This window comes from Tamandua tetradactyla, chromosome 2 (assembly GCF_023851605.1).
Source record: "Tamandua tetradactyla isolate mTamTet1 chromosome 2, mTamTet1.pri, whole genome shotgun sequence".
Classification (NCBI taxonomy): domain Eukaryota; kingdom Metazoa; phylum Chordata; class Mammalia; order Pilosa; family Myrmecophagidae; genus Tamandua; species Tamandua tetradactyla.
The window spans coordinates 194,929,595-194,952,266 of record NC_135328.1 but is presented as its reverse complement, the minus strand read 5'-3'; the positions used below and the strand labels follow the sequence as shown (position 1 = coordinate 194,952,266).

At 36.3% G+C, this 22,672-nt stretch overlaps 1 protein-coding gene and 1 non-coding gene across 17 annotated transcripts in view; both read right to left on the bottom strand.

Moving 5' to 3' along the window:
- Positions 1-22,672, bottom strand: part of PUM1 (pumilio RNA binding family member 1) — a 148,115-nt gene that overhangs the window by 31,457 nt on the left and 93,986 nt on the right. For 11 of the 16 annotated variants that reach the window (XM_077150529.1, XM_077150528.1, XM_077150522.1 and 8 more), the window contains 7 exons: positions 16,175-16,268; positions 14,926-15,042; positions 10,610-10,761; positions 5,722-5,860; positions 4,108-4,251; positions 3,027-3,323; positions 1,559-1,795 (listed from right to left, as the gene is read on the bottom strand). In XM_077150529.1, the coding sequence (XP_077006644.1) occupies positions 1,559-1,795; positions 3,027-3,323; positions 4,108-4,251; positions 5,722-5,860; positions 10,610-10,761; positions 14,926-15,042; positions 16,175-16,268 (1,180 nt within the window). The remainder of the gene's footprint in view (positions 1-1,558; positions 1,796-3,026; positions 3,324-4,107; positions 4,252-5,721; positions 5,861-10,609; positions 10,762-14,925; positions 15,043-16,174; positions 16,269-22,672) is intronic. The other 5 variants (XM_077150530.1, XM_077150525.1, XM_077150526.1 and 2 more) reach the window with 3 other exon arrangements.
- On the bottom strand, positions 5,538-5,613 carry LOC143675359 (small nucleolar RNA SNORD103/SNORD85). The gene has a single exon (XR_013171585.1). It is a non-coding gene; the product is annotated as a small nucleolar RNA SNORD103/SNORD85 (small nucleolar RNA).

Sequence of the window (22,672 nt, the reverse complement as noted above, 5' to 3'; positions counted from 1 at the left end):
CTGAAAGACTCTGGCAAGTATGTAAATTATGAGACTCAGTTTCCTCATTCTTATACCTACCATGGAGATAATACCTTCTAGAGTTCTTAGGTACAGGACCCAAAACCATAAACACTTGTAAGTAATATCTTTTCAATAAATATTAGTTCCTTCCTTCCATCCAAACAATCAGACTGGGACTTTTACCCATCCCTCCTGATTTTACATTAACTATGAATTTTAAAAACCAGGCATTCTGTTATCAGCAAACACTGTTACGCAATAGAACCCATTCCCTTAACTATCCATTCATCGTGGACCTATCAAACAAGAACTCCCCTACAACATCTCTAATGTAATGTCCATATATTTATAACCTAAGACAACAAGTTCTAAAGCTTTAGTTTTTACTGTGTGAAATTTCAGGGTACACACATCTAATATATAGGTACATATATATACATATATAGTTTTGACTGAAAACTCATCTCTTTCAAACTCAAAGATACTATTTCTAGTTCTAAAATTTTGTGAGTTGTTGGAGAATATTTCCCTATTCTCTTCACCCTTTTCTTAATTTTTATGTATCATTTCCCATCTGTCTTTCTTAATGAAAGATATTTTTGAGTCCACGGAGCCACTTATAACCATGTTGGTTAAAAACAGAATCTCTTCTAATTTGCCCAGGATGGTCCTGATTTAGACCTAGTTATCACAGAGTAATTATTAATACTATCCCTTTCACCCTCAAAAGTGTCCTGGCTTGCACAATATATGTTCACCCTACTTCTAGGCCTCAACTTTCCCCAATTATTAAATAATCGGTACCTCACAATCCAAACTCCATTAAATAAAAGTTGGGAATGGGGAAGTAGTGAGAGCACACATCCCATGTTCCTGAGACAAGAAAACACCTCCTGAAAGATTTAGAAATTTGCCACCAAAAATATTAATGTAATCTCTACATTCTTATACTCTGCTGCTTGGGATCTCTTTTACTTCCTGATTTCCTAGAGTTTAGATGCTGATATTTTTAAATCCCATACATAAAACCACTTAAATATGTGATAGGGAAATACACATCTTCTCATTAGTACACTGCACAGTTTAAGAAAGTATTATAAAACTTTTAAAGATTCTGGCAAAAATGTTTTATGTGAAATACACAAGATATTAGATGTATACACAGTGGGGGAAAGTCTGAAAAGAAATAATGCAAAATATTAATTGTGGTGGTATTTCAAGTAATAATATTGGGGAATACATTCTTTTTCTCACTTCTCTGTTTTCCAGCTTTACTTAAATGAATCTCTACTGAGCTCATAAGGAAAGACATCTCGAAAGCAGTCAAAGAACAAGATGTTTGTACTAATGCTGAAGTAAATATACAGGGATGCACTCAAACATTTCTAAATCCAAAACTGTTATGCTGTCTAGGTATAGCCTGAGCAATATGAGGTACTTAAGAAAGGCACAGAACACCCAGGACACTTCTAAGATAAATGGATTGTTGTGTCCTTATGCAAAGTACTTCTAATATCCTTGTTGGTAGGTTCAAGGTTAGAATAATGGTTCTTACCCAAGTTTAAGCTTGAAGAGGATCCATGCGAAGAGAGGGAAGGAGGTGGTGTCTGTGAATGTCCTGGCCCCTGACTGGGGAGAGGCATGCCCACGGGTCCAGGAGAGGATGAAAAGCTAAGGCCATTATAAAAACTGTGTCCAATGGGGGTCAAGCTGCTTGATGTCCTCTTATAAAGATCACTGCTGCCAGTCAGGGAGTCGCGGCGGGAGCCACTGCCAGTGTTGGAGTTGGCAACTAAATTGGAATTAAAACAATGCAGATAAGAACAGGCCTGTTCTTCAGAGAACAAGCCCAGTGACCTGTTCATAACACTTTAATCCAGACTCCTTACCAATGCAAATTTGTCAGCAGAGACAAACTGTTAATGCAGCAGTTCTAGTGTCAGACGAAGTTATAAAGAGGATATGGCTCAGGTTATCATGAAACTTTTGTTCAAACCATCACATGCATGCCAAATTTACATTCTTTTTGGGTCATATGAGATAAGAGAAGGTAAAAAAAAATCTGATGACCACAAGAACTACAGAAAAAATACAAGAAAATAGGCTAGAAAGAATGCCTTTCACAACCCAAAGGATTCTAGTAGAAAAATGGAATACAGAAAAAAGACTGGTAAATGGGATATTGCCCCGCTATACAAGATTTACATATTAAAGTCTGTTTTCTTAGAGGGTTCAATCAAGAGTTACTATTAGGCCCCCAATCTCAATTAAGACACTTTCTCTCAAACATGTCCTTCTGTTTGAGATGATATTGTTTTACAACCACTGCCACTGCAATTAACCCATTATTTCACCTTACTACTTCCTGCTTTGTTCTCTCATCAAAACATTTAAAATATCTTGGTAAAATATCCTTCTTCCCAAAAGACTGGAGAAAACTCATGACTCTATAATCCATGACTCTTTAAGACCTTCAGCTGATGATATTGTCTCACCTTCAATTATGGTGTACTCTACTCTGATTTTTAGTAAATCCTCCTCTACGAGTTTTTTTTTTTTTAACTTTTTTTAATTGTATAATATAACATATATATAAAGTAAACAAAGAAAAAAAGTAGTAATTTTCAAAGTACTCTTCAACAAGCAGTTACAGGACGGATCCCAGAGTCAGTCATGGGCTACCATTCCAATCTCAGATTTTTTCTTCTAGCTGCTCTCCCTCAGATTTTTTAATATTCACGTTTCTGGGCTTTCCTCCACTTTCCCCAATACCTAGAAAAAGCTCTCCTTGTTTTCTAATCCCCGAAACAAATTGGCTATACATGTAAAAGTAGTAACATAAGCATAAACCTAAAAGAAACCCCTAGTTGTACAAATATACGTGGGCTGACTGTATTAAGACAGGGCTTGGTCCATACCTGGCTGTGGTACCTGTCTAGGGCTCCATGCATTGCCAGTACTCTATAAAGATTATAAAAATAACTGAAATTCCATTTTAACAGTGCATCAGTCTTGATTTCTACCTGCTGTTCCAAACCCTCCAAGGGCTGATCCCAGAGTGGCACCGAGAGAACTGCTACTTCCAAATCCCAAGGATGTGTTGGCAGGCTGAGCAGAACCCTGGGAGAACAGTGAGCTGCTCTGCGAATTGCTGCTCAGAGAGTTGTTGCCATAGAAAGAGCTGGATGCCAGGTTGTTATTAGGCTGCTGTTGGGGCTGGGGCTGAGGCTGCTGCGTTCCTAAAGGGCGAAACGGTCCATTTGTTGTTCCAGCAAGACCACCAGCTGCTCCATTTGCTGAAGCTGCGGCCGCTGCAACAGCTATGAATAAGAAAAGCAAAATATTTGGCTATGAAAGGGATTGACCACAGTTCCAAACTATATTTTTATCCTTTCTGAAAACCTTTCAATGCCGCCTTACCTTTACAAGGGAAAAACAAACCTTATAAAGAACTGTGCAAAATTGTCACTGACTCCTTCACCTGAAGGTTTTATTTTCTATTTCTACTTTCACTTTGAAGCCAAAATATCACTGAAGCAAGATCACTATAATAGTATCTTTAAAGAGTCTGAGACTCTTCAATATCAAATGTATTCATTTTAAATACAATAACCTCTCTAAATCTTAAATTCCACAAATATCTACATTAAGGTTTCTTTTCCAGAACCATGCCATTCACACTGCTACTAAAACTGTTTAGCATGCTGCTGTCTTCTAAATGTTCCCCTATACACCCTCCACCCTTGTTCCCCGAAGCCCACCCACCAAATAGTTACTAATTAAGATCATAATTATCAGCATAAAATAATGACTTGGGTTTCTGAAAAATTAGCCCTGGACTTCTGCAAACAGTGCCATTTTCTGTGAGTATATTCTCAGTGGAGCCAGTCCTTGTTGCTAATCTTCTGGCTACTAACTAGCTGTTGGTACATGTTCTTGACAGAATCAGAACTTACCTTTGATTCTTTCTTTGAAATATTACAGGGTAGAGTGTCATACTGAGAATTTGTCAAATAATTAGCGTGTTTCAAATTATGTTAAGAATGCCATTATCAGTCTCCCCTTTTAAATCTCTGACATGGGTCTACTAAGATGTAAGCTCACCTGCTTGTGCTGCTGAGGAACTAATAATGACTGGGGCAGGAGCTACAAGTCGAACAGGAGCTCCAAGACCATTTCTTGCTCCTGCATTCACCACAAGGGCACCAGTTTGGTCATAGTAAGCAGCAGGAGCCAACACAGGATAACCTGGGAATACAAATATGTATCAAACAAATAAATGTCTCCTAGATGCCAGCAAATTGAAAATAATCACAAACACAGCTTTGGAATCAGATAGACCTGGATTTATTTCCTGGCTGCACCATGTAAGTAGCTGTATGACCCTATCTCTGGACATCCATGTCCACATCTGCAAAATAAGGATAATAACAGTACCTACCGGGTAAGGGCTCCTGTGAAGGTTAAGCTAAAAGAGGAATGTGAAGCACTGGCATAATATCAGGCACATAGTAAGTGATCAATAGAAGTAGATAACTGTTAGTTACCATCCGCTAAGTGTTAGAAAAGTAATTTGGCAAAATAAGAAATATCTGCGCTCTTCAAAAGCTAAACACAAGCAACTTTGGCAATGCTAAAGGGTGTGGGGGCTACCCAAACTTATCACCAACAACCACACACTGATACTTTTTTTCTTATCATGCCTTGAATACATAACAATCATAGCATTTTCATGTCATATAATCATCTAAACACAAATATCCTGTAAGTCAGCCAGAAAAACCTGGATAGCCTTCAATTATAAGGCCCTTTTCAATAACAAATGGGATAGAATCTCTAAATTCTAGTTTGAGCCACATGAGGAACTGAAGGTGGCTTCCTAACAAAACAACAGCTTTATAACTAATAAAACAAATTATACAAATTAGCTCACTGAATTCACAAATGAATCAATGAATTTGGCTATGTGACACACCCAATAAGGTTACATACACTTAAACTGAAGTCTCGTAAGACCTATTTCAAAGGAAGAGCCTCATACTAAATTCCATTCAGTGCAAAGCACGGAACCAGGTGTTAACTGAGCCAAGAAAAGTAAATTTATTGAATTGAGCTGCTGTGTGCGTGCATGTGTGTGTGTGTGTGTGTGTACATATATATCTCAAAGTAGGCAGCTAAAAAGCACCTTCACTAATGGCTCAGGAAAAACCCTAGAAATACAAGAGCTAACCCTATCTAAGGGTGCCAGAAATTTCTTTCTAATCACGCTGTTCAAAACAGTGGGAATAAAGACTAAAGTCCTAGAATGATGGTAAAGTAGCCTGGCCATTCCTTCTATTCCTAAGCCTGAGGGAGAAAACAGATCACCACCAAAGGAAAAAATAGCATATTCCAAGTGGTGTGGACAGTCACTTTTTTTTTTTTTAACATGGGCAGGCACCGGGAAACAAACCCGGGTCCTCTGGCATGGCAGGCGAGCATTCTGCCTGCTGAGCCACCGTGGCCCGACATTCACTTTTAACATACAACTCAGGACTGGCTCAGAACAACTGGATGCACTCATCAATGAACTATGTTCTAAGTGAGGGCAAGTGTGTCATCCTTGCCAGTCCCCAAATCACAAGCCTAAGAAAGCTGAAAGCACTGCCCATTCTCCTTTGAACTGACCCCAAGAAGCAAATTTTTGTCAAGGCATTAGGAACAACAGCGCAGCCTCACCTGGCATGCCTGCAGCCAGTCCTTGTCCAAATGCAAGGGCAGAATTCACTGCTGCAGCTGCTACCAGTTGGTCTGTTTGCTGTCCCTGCTGGTTCTGATTTGGGGTCAAAGGACGCTGACTGGCTCCTCCACGAAGAACCTGGGAATGATAAACAAATAAATCAACTACTTTCTTCTCATTGGAAGTATATAAGCCCCATGATGTGCTCAATTTGATTCAACTTTTAAAAACTAATAGTTGTGAAACATTTTCTCTACCATGTTTTTATATGGCATGGCTGTAAGGATACAAATTCAATTAAATAACATATCATATAGTGAAATTTCCTTCTACTGTTCTTAGCTTGAACTTATTACCTTTAAAAGTGGCCAAAAACTATAGGAAAGTGATGACTGATTCATTAACCAAATATTTAATGCCTACAATATGGCAGGTACTAAAGAGAGAGCAATGAACAAGACAGGCAAAGTCCCTGCCCTCATGGAATACTTATTTTTCTAGTGAAAGAGACAGACCTTAAACAAGGAACTATATAGCATAATGTCAGTGCACTGACAAAAAAGTGGGATAAGAAGAAAGACTGTAACTTGGGGTACAGGGATGTTTCAGATAAGGTGAACTGGGATAATTTACTCACATATTTAAGTTAAAATATCTGTGTCTAGAAAAACACAAAAGAAGCTATATTCTCTTTAGATGGAAAATGAGAACATTTTCTCTGCTCTTTAACACTATTCCCATTCATCAAGGCCCAAATGGCCCCAAATGAGCTCACCAGATTTGATTTAGGAGGCTTCTGACCTGACTGTTTCTATTTCTCCTCTCACAAATTCCACAAACACGCAGCAATCTAAATGGAGATGAGTATTAGTCAAGAACACTGACATTTCAGTGCAGAATACCAGTTCTGCCACTGTGATAAAGGATCTATATTTTTTATTAATGAAACATAGGTATTATGATGCCAGTAAATCATTCTTATTCTAAATGCTCTGAAAAATGTATTTCACAAGATCTATATACTCCAATAAGTAAAAATGCAAAACCAACAGACCAAGGCTAAAATTACCAGATTTTTTAACAACGTGTTTTGCGATTTTCAAAGGCAAAGTTCTTATCAGATCAATTTCATTCTGCTATTTAAAAAGTTAGGCATGTAGTCAAGAAGCTGGTTTAAATTATTCTTGGTACCATTCAGTGACAAATGTAAAACAGAAATAACATTTATAATCAATTCTGTATTAATTGGGTATAAGGTGAACACCATTGTCCATATTGACAAGAAGAGATGTGTGGCCACTTAATTTACCCAAAGTCTCTTATTTCATTCTCTGTAAGTAGTGAGAGCAACAGCTTATCTTACAGATTTGTTGGGATGACTGAAAATAGTGCATGCAAGGCACAATGCCTGGCATCTAACAGATAACCAATAACCAATAGATAATTACTATTATAAAATTATTATGCAATTCATTCCTGTTCGTAACTGACCTAAAGAGTCTAACAGGTATTACATAAGGAGTGCATACACACAGGAGTCAAGGGGGGTTGCAAAGGTGAGTGTCTGGGCCAAGAATGAGAAGATGCCTACCCAGAAGAGGTCTTACTCTAAGAGATTAGTTCAAAACTGCCGAAGAACTGAAAAACCGAGCAATGGAATCACTGTTCTCTTGAGCATAATGACCTAGGCTTATGTTTGGTTAGGGGCTTGGATAAAGGGAAAGGGGTGAGGGGTGAGGGGTTGGTGGTCCAAGGGGCGAAAGAGCCTGAAGAAAGAGGTACTGTTTGAATAAAAAAAGCAAAGTATGTTTCCCTTTTTCCCCACTCTCTAGAAATATGAGTGGTACCCATGAGTATGAACTAAATTTCTTAAGTTAACTGCCTATTACTCACATTTAATTTTATCAATACCTGTCAGTTCTATGGGTTTTATGAAACCAAACACATAAGATTTCACAAGCAACTTATTAAGGTCTAATAAAATCAATAAAAATGAATGAATACCTATTTGCAAAACCTTCTCCTAGGAGTTAGTTTATTATAAATCTTGACAACATAGGCGTGAGATTCAAATATCTTTTCAAAAGTTTGTTCTACCACAGCATTTGAAAAATATCAGTAAATAACAAGGAAGCAGATGTTCAGTGGAGACTTTCTAATTAATAATTATTTCTTCTTCTATAGTTTTCATTGCACTTGGTAAAATCATCATCTGTATAATCTCCCCCAATCTAGAAAATTCAGAAGTCATTCTAAATTCCTCTCTCAGAACGCATCATCAAACACCAAATCCCCACCAACCTGACCGTTTGTGCATGGTTTCAATCTAACACCCAGGAAATTTCTTCAATTTTAGAAGCATTTGGGAATATGAAAGAATGAAGTTTTTATCAGATAACAAAGGAATCTTGAAGAAGGATGAAATAGGAATTCAGAAGTTAAGATAGAGTTTTGGCTAGAATGCCACTAACTCTCCAAAAGTACCTAGAAACAATAACTGTTTTCTGTTAAAATGTCAAGACCAAAGAGGCCCAAAGCAAATTTAAATAAAGCCCCTCATTTCAGTTACTACGATGAAAGAGTTCACCAGGAAAATCATATTTCCCTCAAAAAACTGGCAACCCCCCCCCACACTGCACTAAACAATGGCTGTTTATCAAAAATGAATGCTAACTTTTGCACAGTAGGATTTTTAAGTGTGAATGACAGAAAACTCTGAAATGCAAATGGTTATCACTGACCATTTTACAACTAATAAAAGTTGATTCAGACAGGTTGAGCCAGTTAATGATAAGACAAAGATCCAATCTCAGGTTTTCTAAAATCCCAGACATTGCAATTTGGTCAGAAAACAGAGAAAGTTCTGAGCAGAGACTTAGGTTCAAATTTTACCAATTTAATATTTCCGAGACCCTGGGCACACAAATTCTATTTCCTCAACTGTGAAATGGGAAGTCATATGATTTATTTATGAAGAATTGGAATAAGGAATAGAAATAATATGTAGGGCACTTAGCTTTACATAGAACTTGTTCAATAAATAGTAATTTGCCCACTACGTTAGAGCAAATTTTAAAAGATGGCAATTACTTCATTCTTAAATCCACAATGATTTAGAAGTCATTTAAACACAGAACTCATCACACAAAGAAATAATAGAAACACACAAAGCTATAGGAAATTTATTTAATAGAGATCATTCATTCTTTCAACAAGGTATTTGCTGAGTTCACTTACATACTCTGTTTAGGACTGAGTCATGTCCCCCAAAAAAGGTATGTTCAGATTCCAACCCTGGATACTGTGACTGTGAAGCCATTTGGAAATAGGACCTTGGGAGATGTTATTAGTAAGGTGGGCCCAAACTGAATGAGGGTGGGCCTTAAATCCAATATTGCTAAAGTCCTTGTAAGAAAAGGAAACGAGACACGAGAGAGAAAGCCACAGGAAGAGCAAGAAGCTGACAGTCAACAGAACCAGGAAGAGAAAGGAAAAAATGCAGCCATGAGCACTGTCCTATGACAGAAAAGCCAAGGACTGAAGGATCGCCAGGAGTCTTTGAGAACCAGGCATCGATCACCTTGCTGTCTCCTTGAATTTCTCCCAGCCTTAAAACTATAACCCAATAGATTCCTGTTGTTTAAGCTAATCCACTGTATGGTATCTGTTTCAGCAACTGGGTAACTAAGAATTGTATCCTGTTAAAAAAAAAAAATTATTGACTTCCAAATAATCTGCCTTATTGGAAAAATATTGACTCAGGAAAAAATAGTTAGACTTTAAAGACCTGTGTTTTTCCTATAGTTCTGTGGAAAATATAAAAATTAAACATATACTCTCTTAGTTAAGAATGAGTAAAGGATTCCTATTTGCATCATAACATATGTTCATATACGAGCATGGTGCTTTGCCTCAAAAGACAGCTTTAATTTGATAATACATATCAAAAGCCTAAATGCTCATCTCATTTGTCCCAGAAAAATTACATTTTTAGGAATGAAATAACCATGGATATTTGCAAAGGATATTAATTAGTCTTATTTATAACACCAAAATATTGCTGCTAAATATAAAATATTAATAGGCCAGTTGAAATAAAGTATGGTAGAGATTTATGATGGCTCTACACGAAGCCAGTAAAAATGTTATTAAAAATACATTAAATAATATGGGAAAATGTGAAAACAGAATACAAAGCCATGTGGACAGAATAATTCCTATTTTTAAAGAAATTAAATAATAAGGTTAAAATGGCAGAAGCCAAACATATTAATATTGGTTTTCTCCAACATGAGGATGAGAATTTTTTTAAGTTTTACCAATTTACTACAATTTTAAGCAAAAAAGAGGTATTACTTTTAACAATCAGGAGAAAATTGGCTCCTGATTAAAAGAAAAGAAAAGAATATAGTTTTGTAGTTAACTGTCCTTTCCCATCCTCAACTGAAAACTACTATTACTAAGTTACAGCCTCTATGATAGGTTTAGGATTTATATGCAATCAAACAGGTAATATAAATAAGCAGTCTAAAGAACCAGTACATTCCCCTTTGGTGGCAAGCCACTTATAAGAGACTGAAGTGATCTGAGAATGCTACTTAAGGAGGCAACAATACTGTGGTAGACCCACTTTGCCACTTATAAGCTATTTAAACCTTATCTGAACAAACCTCTAAGCAGTTTCCTCCTCTGTAAAGCAACTGATACAAAATAGGTATGCAGTAAGCCACTAAGTACGAGTTAAATCTGAGCCTGAACTCAGATACACATGCACAGAAGGGACTTCATGCATTCACAATATTTCTTTATTAGTTGTAACATTATATTTTAATTCTATACAAAACTAAAATTCACATGTAGATAGAGGTCAATTTCATTTATATTTACCTGCTGTTGCCCTTGCTGAGCTTGTGCGGTAGTCTGCTGATTAGCTGAATTAGTTGCTGCTGCTGCAGCAGCAGCTTGCTGCTGGAAAAGACTGGCAGGGTAGACTCCCCAGGGAGTAACTCCATAATATTGGTGAGGGACCACAGCCGGGCCTAAAATAGCAAGAGAAAGGAAAAGAAAGTTTATACTTATAAGAATCATCTGGGTTTCCAAAAGAAACTTTAAGTGAAAGCACTTAAGTCATTTTCAGATTGGCATATCTAACTCAGCAAATTCTACTGTAAAATATTAATTTAAGAATGTATTGATATGTTCTAATCATTAATTCTATTTTTTTAAAATAAGAAAACATTAACCAAGTTCCCTATACCAAACTCTTCTAACATCACTAATATGTTTCAGGCCCAGAGGAAGAAGTCAGTAAGGGACAAAAAGTTGAAGACACCCACAGTGAAAACAGAATTTGAAAGGAATGCATTTAAGAACAACAGAGGAATTGGCTTGGTCAGTAAAAAGGCATGATTTTTTCCCTGAGAAAGAAAGGACGCAAGGATACAGACAACATTTATTGTTGAAAAAAAGAAAAATGGAGAGTTCATGTGCTTAAAGGAATAGAACAAAAGATTAAAGTTGTACCTCTCTTTCAATGGTAAGAATGGGCAGCTAGAGGCTCGAGGCTCTTGAGGTAAATGATAGGGACAGGAATCCAGGAGCTTCCTTAACTCCAGAAGCATGAAAATCAGTCTTCTAAGGACAAAACCCAGACACTCAACTGACCCTCCATTGCTCACTGTCCAGAGACTTGGTTTTCCTGTCTATTTTTAAAATAGGTCTAACCATCATAAAAAGTGATTCTACACAAGTATATTCAGACATTAATAAACAAAATTTTAAATTTATGAAGTTGAACACAAATAGACAAAATATACCACAACTTAGATTCACTATTACAGAACTGCTGTGTATCCTAAACAAAACTAAGCATTTTGCTTTAATCCGCTTGATCTGCTCACCTTCTCTGGCAGCAAGCTACAGCTGCCATCTTGGCCCCAAAGAGTATAAGGCAGCACAGAGGCTATGGGGTAGCTTTTGGGCGCAAAAGAAATCTAGCCCCTAGAATTCTCTGATGAAGCTCTTAGCTAAAGAACAACAAGGCTGCACATTCATCATCTAGGTCAAGGGCTCAAAGCCAGCCTCTTAACTCTGTTGAAACACATGACCAACTTAAACATTCTAACTTAAAGGCCAGAATTAAATATGTGTAATTTTGATTAATAATAACAATCACATCTTACAGAGTTCCAGAGAGTTGTTTCAAATAGTATATACACTCTGAAGAAAACATCTCATTATGTCAAAATGAGTTGGTATGTGCTTTGTTTCTCCATTTTAAGCTTCTAAAATACAAATAAATCAGGTTAAATCATATGATTCAATATGCCAATAACATGCTCTGGCATTTCAATTTTGATGTTTTCTGCACTGTGGGCTTTGCCAAGCTCAAGAAGCTCTGTTTATCAGCAAAGGTGCCCACTATAAAACATACGAAAGTGCACCTGAGTAAAGAGTGAAAGAATTCCTTAAGAAAGCTATGTTAATATATGCACCTCATATAGTTCCATAGTCTAGATAGTTAAAATGTCCTTTCTGTGTGAAAGCACTTAAAAGTTATTTTCAAACTGGCTCAGCTGATGAGTATAAAATAAGCAAGATTTTCATTAATAAACTATCATCTCATTGAGGGTAAGTACATCATCTCTAAGATAAGTTCTTTGTTCCAAATAACATATATCCAGTTAGTGGAAGAACACATTTTTGTAGAAAACACCGAAAAGCCAATTCAAGATAAAAGACATTATATGTTGTAGTGGCAAATTATACAGGCTTTGGAGTTAGAACAGGTTCAAATTCTAACTCTCAACATTTAAGAAGCATGACCTCAAACAAAGCAGTTCTTTGAGTCCCAATTTCCTAATGTGTAAGATCATCATCAAAACAACTCATCTGAAAGAAAAGCACGCAGTATAGTGCCTGGCGAATAATAAGTATTCAATAATAAATATTAATATTAGCAAGGATCATTCTAAGAAATCCTTAGCAAGAAATAGAACCGCTTTCTATTTCTCCAAAGACTGGGGGAGCACATATACTAATTATGTTCCCATCACAACTCATGCCAAAACGTGAACAAGTCTTAAAAATTCATTAAGAAAAGAAGTTATATACTGCATTTAAGTTCATAATTGCAAATAATATGGTATATAATCAGAAATGAAATCTTAAAGTAATATTTAGCCATGGCTTGGAGGGATCTGCCCCTGAAGAATACCTACTTTGGAAGACATACAGTTAGTCCTAATGTTAAATTCAATCTATCATACATTTATGACCCCATTACAGTAACAACAACTGTGCTACATAGAAAAATAACAAAGGTGCCTGTCTTCAAAAACACTTAGCCTCAAGAGAAAGAAAATTACACTCATATATATATATCCACAAGCAAATAAATACAATGTAGTAATTACTAAGAGAAAAGGGAAGAGTCAGCAAGGAAGGCTTTCTAGAGGTGATAATGACAACTAAGGAGCACCTGAGGCAGAGAATGGGGAAAAGCGCTTCTATACAGGGCTAAGGAGACCATATAAGCAAAGACACAGAAGTCTAGTTTTGCTAGAATACATGGTATGAGCCAACAGAATACATGGTGGCCAATTTGAAGGAGAGAGAATGGTGTGTGTGTGTGTGTAGAAGTCCATGCAAAAATCATGGAGAGACCCACATATACAGTAGGACTTACCCCTAGCCAATCCTCAAAATTATCTAGCAGCTCCTTAAAGATGCTGATTCCAAGGAATAGTTCCCACTCACCCAAGAAAGCCCTCATGATCAACCATGTTAAAAATAACTGATGTGAACTAATTATAATATTTAAACTCATAAATATACAATAAAGAATACAGGTTATTGGGCGGGCCACGGTGGCTCAGCAGTCAAGAATGCTTGCCTGCCACGCCAGAGGACCCGGGTTCGATTTCCGATGCCTGCCCATGTAAAAAAAAAAAAAAAAAAAAAAAAAGAATACAGGTTATTAGGCTATAGAATGAGGCTAAAGAATAGGAAGTGGTTGCTTAATATGTGCAGAACATTTAACTAGGTTGAACTTAAGCGTTCAGAAGTGGATAGAGATGATACTATCAAGTTTTTTTAAGAATAATTAACTAAACTGAATGCATGGTGTGTGAATATGGTAGAAATGGGAAGTTGGGAGTTTTGTACGTCACCAAAAGGGAAGTTACAGGTTAAAACATGGGAATGTATAACAAAGGGAATCCTGTGGCAGACAGTAACTGTGATTAACTGTACAAACATAAAAAAAGTTCTTTCATGAACTAGAACAAATGTAAGATACTATTACAAGGAGTTAATAAAGGGGTATGCAGTGGTAGAATGTGTGCCACATGAGAGACCCAGAGGGTTCAATTCTCAGCCCATATAGCACCCCTTCTCTCCCCCCTCACAAACAAAAAATAGAGGGGTACATGGGGAAAAAAATGTACCTATTGCAAACTGTGGACTATAGTTAACAATAATTATTTAATATTTTTTCATAAACAGTAACAAATAAAACCACACCAATACTATGGATCAATAATGGGGGGGGGACAACACAAGAGGTATGCGAGGATTGGGGGTTTCTTTTTTACTTTTATTTCTTTTATGGAGTAATAAAAATGTTCTAAAATTAATCATGGGATGTATACACAATATGTGATGAATATATCTCAATAAAATTGCGTTAAAAAATAATAAAAGAAAAATAACCACAGTATGCCATATTAAAGTGGATATGGGAGCAATCAATGAAGGGTTTTAAGCTCAACACTGAAATGTAAGGTTTATGTTTGAGACAGTTTTCTTGACCAACATGGGGCTGGGAGAGGCAAGCAAATATGGAATACCTAAGAGAACCCAGCTGCAAAAGTCATGTAGAGAGTATAAGGTCCTGAACTATGGTAGAATATAGGCAGTAGGATGACTTGGGCAAAGGGGAACATTCCAGAAACATGTATGAGCAACGGTGACCCCATAAATTAAAAATACCTATCTGGGGTTGTACGTGATTAATTTACCTTTGGACATGTTCAAGTCTGAGGTGTCTATGTGACAGCTAAGTAGAAATATCCTGCTGGCAGGTACATGGCACAAGAAATCTCCATTGGAGACATGGATTTGGGAAAATATAAAGAATACATGCCCATCTCAAATGATCCTTTAGCAGGTGAAAAAGTCCCTCATGCAGCAGAATGTCTCACCTAGTGTCGCTGCTGCAGCCAATCCAGCTGTGTATGGGTCCGTTCCTGGGGGAGCAGCACTGATGATGTATGGATTGGGGACAAACGCAGCGGGAGCTAAACCTGCTGAAAACATACCTGTCAGTAAAAACAAACTTGACTAAAAACTGCAGCCCTACCAAATACCTACACAGTTTGTCTATTCGTTCCAAGCTAAAGATGGGGGGGGGGGGGAGAAAGAGAAGAGTGATAGGATAGATTCAGAGTAAATAAGAGTTTTAAAAGGTAAAATAACCACTATCCTGAAGATCATGGTGACATTTATCTAGCCTTCTGTTGTTGTTTTTTGTATACCTTCACTAAAGAAAAACAATTTAAAGTGTTTAAACAGTTTTAAGTTTTCAATACTTTCGGCACAATTATTAAAATATAGCAGGCTAAAATACAGCAATTTAAGAGTCTTTTGCAATGATTGGAAAGAAAGACTTGTTTCTATTTAAGACAATTTTCCAGAAGGTTTTCCTCCAAGAAAATATACGGTTATTTCTAAAGGCTATCATCAACAACTATAAAATATCACATCGAGCCAGACAAAGGCCCAAATGCCTAGCTTAGTTCACAGAGGTTGACGGCAAGTTTTTTCTTCCATAACATTTCACAATCCTTCACTGGTGATCTCCCTTTTATTTGTTTTATTTAATTTATTTAATTGTCATTAAAAAACGCTTCTACTTGCTTATGATTTTAATACTTTGTTTTGAAGAGATCTTTAAAAGGTCAAGAAAAAAGGTCTAGACTAAAACTTAGGTCAAATTTTAAATAATTGCTAGAGGGGAAAAAAGCAACCTTAAAAACCAGTAATTACATTAGAGTACTTTCTTAAATGGTCAATACATACTCTGCCTGGGAAATGGATTTATAAGTACTTAATAAGATGAAAAGTTGATATAGTTACAGGACATTACTTAAATTCACCCAATTGTACCAAAACAATTATGCTAGTCACTACTGTAGTAAATATTTTAAACCCTGAAACAACTGAGGTAAGGAAAATAGCTGGATACTGAAGGAAGTCTTATGAGCTGAGGCCTAGAAGGTGATGCCAAAAACATCTCCAATGGCTGGAGACCTTATATAAGAGGAAGAGGACATTTACCCTGTCTAAGGGATTTTTCTTAACTTTTACAATCAATCTAATGTTTCACAGCACCTTGCTGATCTAAAATGGAGGTCCCACTTTAGGGACCACATCTAGGCTATAAGCACTTACCGATGTGAGGCTGATGAGCAGCTGCCAGCGCATACTGTTGCTGTTGAGCGGCTGTCAACTGTTGGACAGCAAGCGCATTAGGTCTTTGGAATAGCTGAGTTAAGAGAAAAACACAAAATAATTTTAAAACCTCTCTGAACAAAAATCTTGTTATAGGCACGATGCTTCAAACAAAAATGGATAGTATCATGCTGTACTCCACTCCCATGATATTTAGATGCTTTCATGGTTCTTTTGCTCCAACCCCCCCCCCCTGTCTTAACCTCCATTTCAGTGTACCTAGTTCCCACAGGTTATATGATCCCTGAACCAAAAACGTACACGTGTAAATCCCTAAATGGTTGTCAACCAGTCTGCAGATCCTGCCTGAACCAAATCACACTTAAAAATTAGACAAGTGTACTACAAAATGACTTACCTCATTGCCCTTAGTGTTATAATTTCCCTTCATTCTTTCTAGACCCTATAACCTTGTCTACTCACCTTCTGAAGAAGACTATGCAAAATTGTGAATTTCATCCTCTGAGCTACCTCTTCCCAGAAAAACAGACAGGATACCTTTCTCAACCAGTGTCTCATCCTAAGTTATATCTTAGTGAGAGGCTGAAGCTGAAGCTAATGACACAACTGCCCTATTTGGGGGGCTCCTGAATTTCCTAGGATACCTATTCTTTATGCATAGGGAATAAGAAAGAGAAGTACAAACCTGCTGCTAAGAAAAACTGGACAGGAGCTCAGACCTAGCACACTTTCTAGTTTCCAAGAAAAGGAAAGGCGTTCACAAGGCCTCAACAAGAATATCCCAAGATTCCATCTTAATACAAAATCATTTGTTAAAAAAAAAAAAAAATCATATATATATAAATCCCCACTAGGCACTGTGCAAGGAACTAGGGATACAACAGTGAATACAACATTACATAACTCCTGCCCTCATGAAAATTACATTTTAGTATGAACAGTATTGTTACCAAAAAAAAAAAAAAAGAAAGGATGCTGGTAACCTGATTTTGGATTACCTTGATATGCCTCTTCCAAGAAGTCATACTGAAGACTTCATTATTTGCTGAAATTAGACTGAGAGCAGTTACTGAAGAGATTTTCCTGGATAGGACCATCAACCTATTTGTTCTTTCTACAGGAATTTTCAACAGCTCAGCTGATATCAATGGATGATGTATAATAGACACCATGGATTTTGCATTACAGATGTCCTCATAAAAAGACCTGATTGTTTCAGACATTAGGAGATAACGCCATTCCACTAACAGCTTAATTATCATGGGTGGACTTACTATGATCCTAGGAGATGGAGAAACTGTGTCTTGTAATTTGGCTATCTATATGCCTCAAATATACAAGTAGAAAGGCTTTAAATAAGAACAAAACAAAAAGATTTATATATGGTGAGTATTTTCAATGTACTCCCCAGTATCATCTGTTAGCTCCCTTTCTAAACATTTTACTTTCTAAAACCTGCAGAACTTAGTCTTTCTTATGAATATCAACAGTAACGATGTCCAGATTTCAAAAATACTTTAGAGTTTTTATGTATTTCAGAGGTTAATGTAGGGAGTGCATGGGTAGTCCTGTGGTAGAATGCTTGCCTGCCATGTGGGACATCCAGGTTCAATTCTCGAACCATGTACCACCCCCCAACACACACACACACAAAAAGGTTAACGTAAAGAAAAACTTCATCATGATACTATGATGCTGGTTAAAAGGAAAAAGATAATACTGCTTTATAGGCATTTTTAAAATATCAAGTATTAAAAATAAACAATGAAATATAATGATGAAAATCACAGCACTTGTTCACTACAGGAAAGGAACCAGTCCCTCTATTTGTTAACTGTGATTTTGTGGTTTTTTCAAGACAGCTTCACAGTATTCTGTTTCACCTAAAGGACAGTATTCCTACTAACAGGGATCAGTCCACCCAAGTGGCAGAATAAAAATACTGGATGGTTGCTTTTAAGTTATTTCCAAGGTTTTAAAAATGCCTCATAGTTTTACTAAATATCTAATGTCTCTTAATGGGCCTCTGAAATTTTCCTAGCCTAAAAATCTTTAGAAATATTTAACATCCAAGATATTGTTCGTGCTTGGCTATTCCCTTTTTTGATCCACTATAAACAAAAATAATTTTCTTTCAACATTTTTGAGCACCTATTATTAGCTGGGCACTGTAACATGGAGCTGGGGAAATAAAGACAATATGCTCAGAATATAACTCTTGAGAATATCTTCACTTATTAACCAAAACTGTAGTCTAATGTCATTCAATCTGATTTATCCTCTCATTATATGTTTTAATATTACATATAAATAATCTATATGTGTACTATATCTGTACATATACATAAAATACACAGTATGTGTGAGCACAATGAAAGCAACCACTGTACATAATCTTAGCTTGTAGTTCTCTCCACCATGTTATCACACTTTTGAGGACAGAGATTATTTTAACTAAAAACATACAGGCCCCCAAAAAGCCCATGCTCCTGTGCTTGAGAGTTAATTAATAGCTTAGTGGTTATGCTGAATAGGGAAGGAAACGTTTTCTTGAAAGCATTTTGAAGTAAACAATTTAACAAAAGTAAAGTATGCATCTACAGCAGGCCAATCTGATGATAGAATAGACAACAGCAATTCTGGCACATTCTCTTTATATAAATGGCCTAATATTAACTGGAAATACAGACTATTCAAAACAAAATTGGGTAACGGTAAGTGACAGATTCCAAAGGATCCTGAAAGGCTCATAAAAATACCATCTGCTAGGAAAGCACTGAGTTCTGTTAACATTTTCATGATTTTCTCAAAGCAAGCCGATAACTCCCTAAGTGAGAAACACAATACCATGAGATTGGGTAAAATGTTTATTTTAACATAAGTATAATGGGAAATGTGCCACTATTGATCATAATTCACTTGGGTTGAATTCATAAGTTGTTCAAGTGTTTGGAGGAAGGGGAAAATATATCAGCTACTTGAAGCATATTTGGGTTTCCTAATAAGAAATATTGAAGACATAATTTAGGAACTAGACAAGCAAGCTGGTTTGACTCCCTTCTGTCACTTATTATATGGCCTCATAAAACACAGCCTGCAGAGTTCTTATTTCAGAAAAGAATTTGTGTAGCCAAAAGAAAGCATATGTAAAACACCCAACATAGTGACTGATATGCAACTGGCATTTTATAAAAGGTAGCTATTATCATTATTACTATTGTTATTAACAAAAATTGTTATGAACGTAAAGACAATGCTGAGTCTTCTGTACCTGAAGTAATGTTTAAATATGGAGTGAGGAAATGTGAAAAACCATCCCCCACCACATGCATATTGCCAGTCCTTGTTTTTTTCTAGTTTAAGGCAATATGCATAATGGATAATGTTCAAGGACACTGACTAGAGCTAGACTCCGTGGGTTACTATCTCAGCTCTACCACTTACTTGCTGTGTGACCTTGAGCAAATGACAACCTCTGTGCCTCATTTTCCTTCTTTCTTTAAAAGGGATAATAAAGGAATGCCTAATTCCTAGGGTTGTTATGGGGATTAAAAGTAATATACCCAAAATGTTTAGAACAGTCCTTTGTGTGTGATTTTCTTTCTGATTTATGAAAAGAGAGCTCACACACAGACACAGCTCCTTTTGCTAGAGTCAAACTTCATTGCTCCACCCCAAAGCAAGGCAGCCCAGCACACTGAAAGAAGACTGCAGGACTCAAGAGTCAAAATCCCACTGAATTGAGGGTACACAGGTGGTTCAGTGGTAGAATGCCTGCCTGCCACACAGGAGACCTGCGTTTGATTCCCAGCCCCATGCACCTCCAGCAAAAAAAAAAAAAATCCCACTGAGTTTATAAGCACCAACTGCTGCCAGCAGGTCACAAAGCAAATAAGGAAGAAAACCTTTTTCATTGATAGAACTCTTTACATTATACTTCTTTCAGAAAAGGTTGTGACTACAGTTGAATTTGAAGGTAAGACCATGCCTTAAAATATAAGAACATATCAAAAGACTTTGTTTTTCCAGAACAAGGTCCAGAGGAAACAGCCTAGAGCTAGAAACCAAAACACAATGTATTCTTGTACTAGGTGATCTCCATCAAGGCCTTGAAATTCACTGTCATAATTTTCTTACCTCTAAAAATGGAATAGCTGTCCTATTCTCGTGGGGTTGTAGAGGATTCACAGAGAAAAGCCCTTTAAATTATTAAAAGCGGTATTACACCAATAGTGAGATTGTAAATTTTTCTAATTTTAAGAGAAAATATATTTGAGTACAGTCCTCAGTACATGAAATTTGCGAAAACTTGCCACTATTTGAAACTTCAAGATCAAGGTCTAGTTTTTTACCAGATTGCCTGATCAACTACAATGATCAACTTACTGGTTTCAATGATCCCTGGTTTAACAGGCACATACAAACCATGATACTAAATTTTAAAAAAAGGAAAAAGGAAAAAGGGAAAAAAAAAAAACCTCTTGACATTTCTTTAGCAAATGAACAATCCAATTCAAAATAAATGGTTTCTAATTAAGATGGGAAAATTTAGCCCAACAAAACACATCCCCTCACCAAATAAATTCATATCTTTTGAGAAATGTCAAATCCTAAATAAAATTTCAAAGGCAAACAAACTTCAACTGAACAAATTGCTAATCAAAGTCAGCTCTTTGTCAGAGATTATACACATGACACTGGTAGAATAATTTTCCCCTCCCTTTTAAGTTAAAAAGAAAACTGAGAATATCAAATAATTATATTAAAACTATGCACACATTTGGCCTCACAAAAGTGACCTTTAATCACTACTACATTTAAAAGCAATTCATGCCTACTTCCTCTCCCATCTGACTACAGTTGTGAAGGAATGAATAGAGTACTTCAACTATGATTTTCAGAGTACTATTTCTTTGTTAAAATTCATGCTTAATAGGTGAGAGTTTTTGTGAAATGTGCTAGATTGGGCTATTAAATGAAATTACAAATAAAGAACAATGACTAATCCATACCAATGTAATCCTGGCTTGAGTTTCTGCTATACATATGAATGTAATATAATGTGAAACCATGCAATGATTTTCGAAAATATATTTAGGGAAGAAATATAAACAGGCGACTGCATAACTTAATGAAAATAAAAGAAACAGCTCAAGCATCATAACACAAAACAGTATGAATATATTACCCATAAATAGCACATACACTTCTATTTTCTAGGATCAAGGAGAAGATAATTTGAAGAAAATGAAGAGAGAAGGAGAAGAACATTTCACAGATGCATCAGATAGGTACATTTCAAACTATTAAAATACCCTAAATGAGGGGTTCTTAATCTAAGCTCTTTGTAATTGGATGGGAAAACTGCATATTTATTTTCACTAACATCTAGCTGAAATTTAGCACACCCTTCAATTATGATTGTAGGCAACAAACCACATTAACAGTAGCAATACTCCTTGTGACCTTAGCCCCAAAAGAAATCACATATTTTCATGTCACTTTACAATGGTTAGACATCTCAAACTCCTGTTTATGTTCACCATGGCAGCTGATACACCTACTGCTATTTCATACATCATGTGATAATGAAACAAATATATCATAAAATAAATAAATCATATAACTTTATATAATTGGTCTCCTTTGTAATCATACTTTATCTTATGTATTTTAAAACATTATTCTGAGAAGCAGTCCCTGGGGTTCACCTAACTGCTGAAGGCATTCATGACACAAAAAAAGGTTAAGAACCCCTGTTCTAAATAAACCTAGAAGGGCAAAATTTAGAATGATTAACAGACAAGTAATTTAACTATTCAAAAACAAAACATCATAAATACTACTAAGATTACAATGGACTTATTTTCAGACTGTTCCATGTTGCTCCAATAAAAGCTGCTATTAATAGTTTTAAGAAATCACCTTATTATACCAGCTCAAAGTCTTTATTGCAGGGAAATAGGACACAAGAAATAATTATTTTGTCAATTTCCAAATCAGATCTCCCTAAAAAAACACACATACACAAATAAGCCCACCAAAACAATTGTAGTAAATAACTCAAAAACTGAGAAAAATGATATCCTTTGTTGTCCATTTAGTAAAGCCAAGTTAAAAGAGCAGAATATACAGAAAAATAAATGCCACACCAGATCACTCATTCAATAATTACAATCATTAGTATTGTCTAAGACCCACACCTGGCTCTCAAGCTCTCCATGACCTGGACTTATTACCAAATGTACCTATCTCCTGGTCCTCCTTTACACTCATCTTCTACTCTAGTCAGTCTATGGCTACACCATATAGTCATTCCTATGCCCAATCCTTTGCTCTCTTACCTGCAGCAATATACTTTCCACTTATCGTTCAAGATGGTTCTATGCAAACATGGTCTCACCAAGCCCCTGCCTCATCTGACAGCATTCCTGACTACCCAAATTAACACTTAATTCCCCAGCTGTTCAACAATTA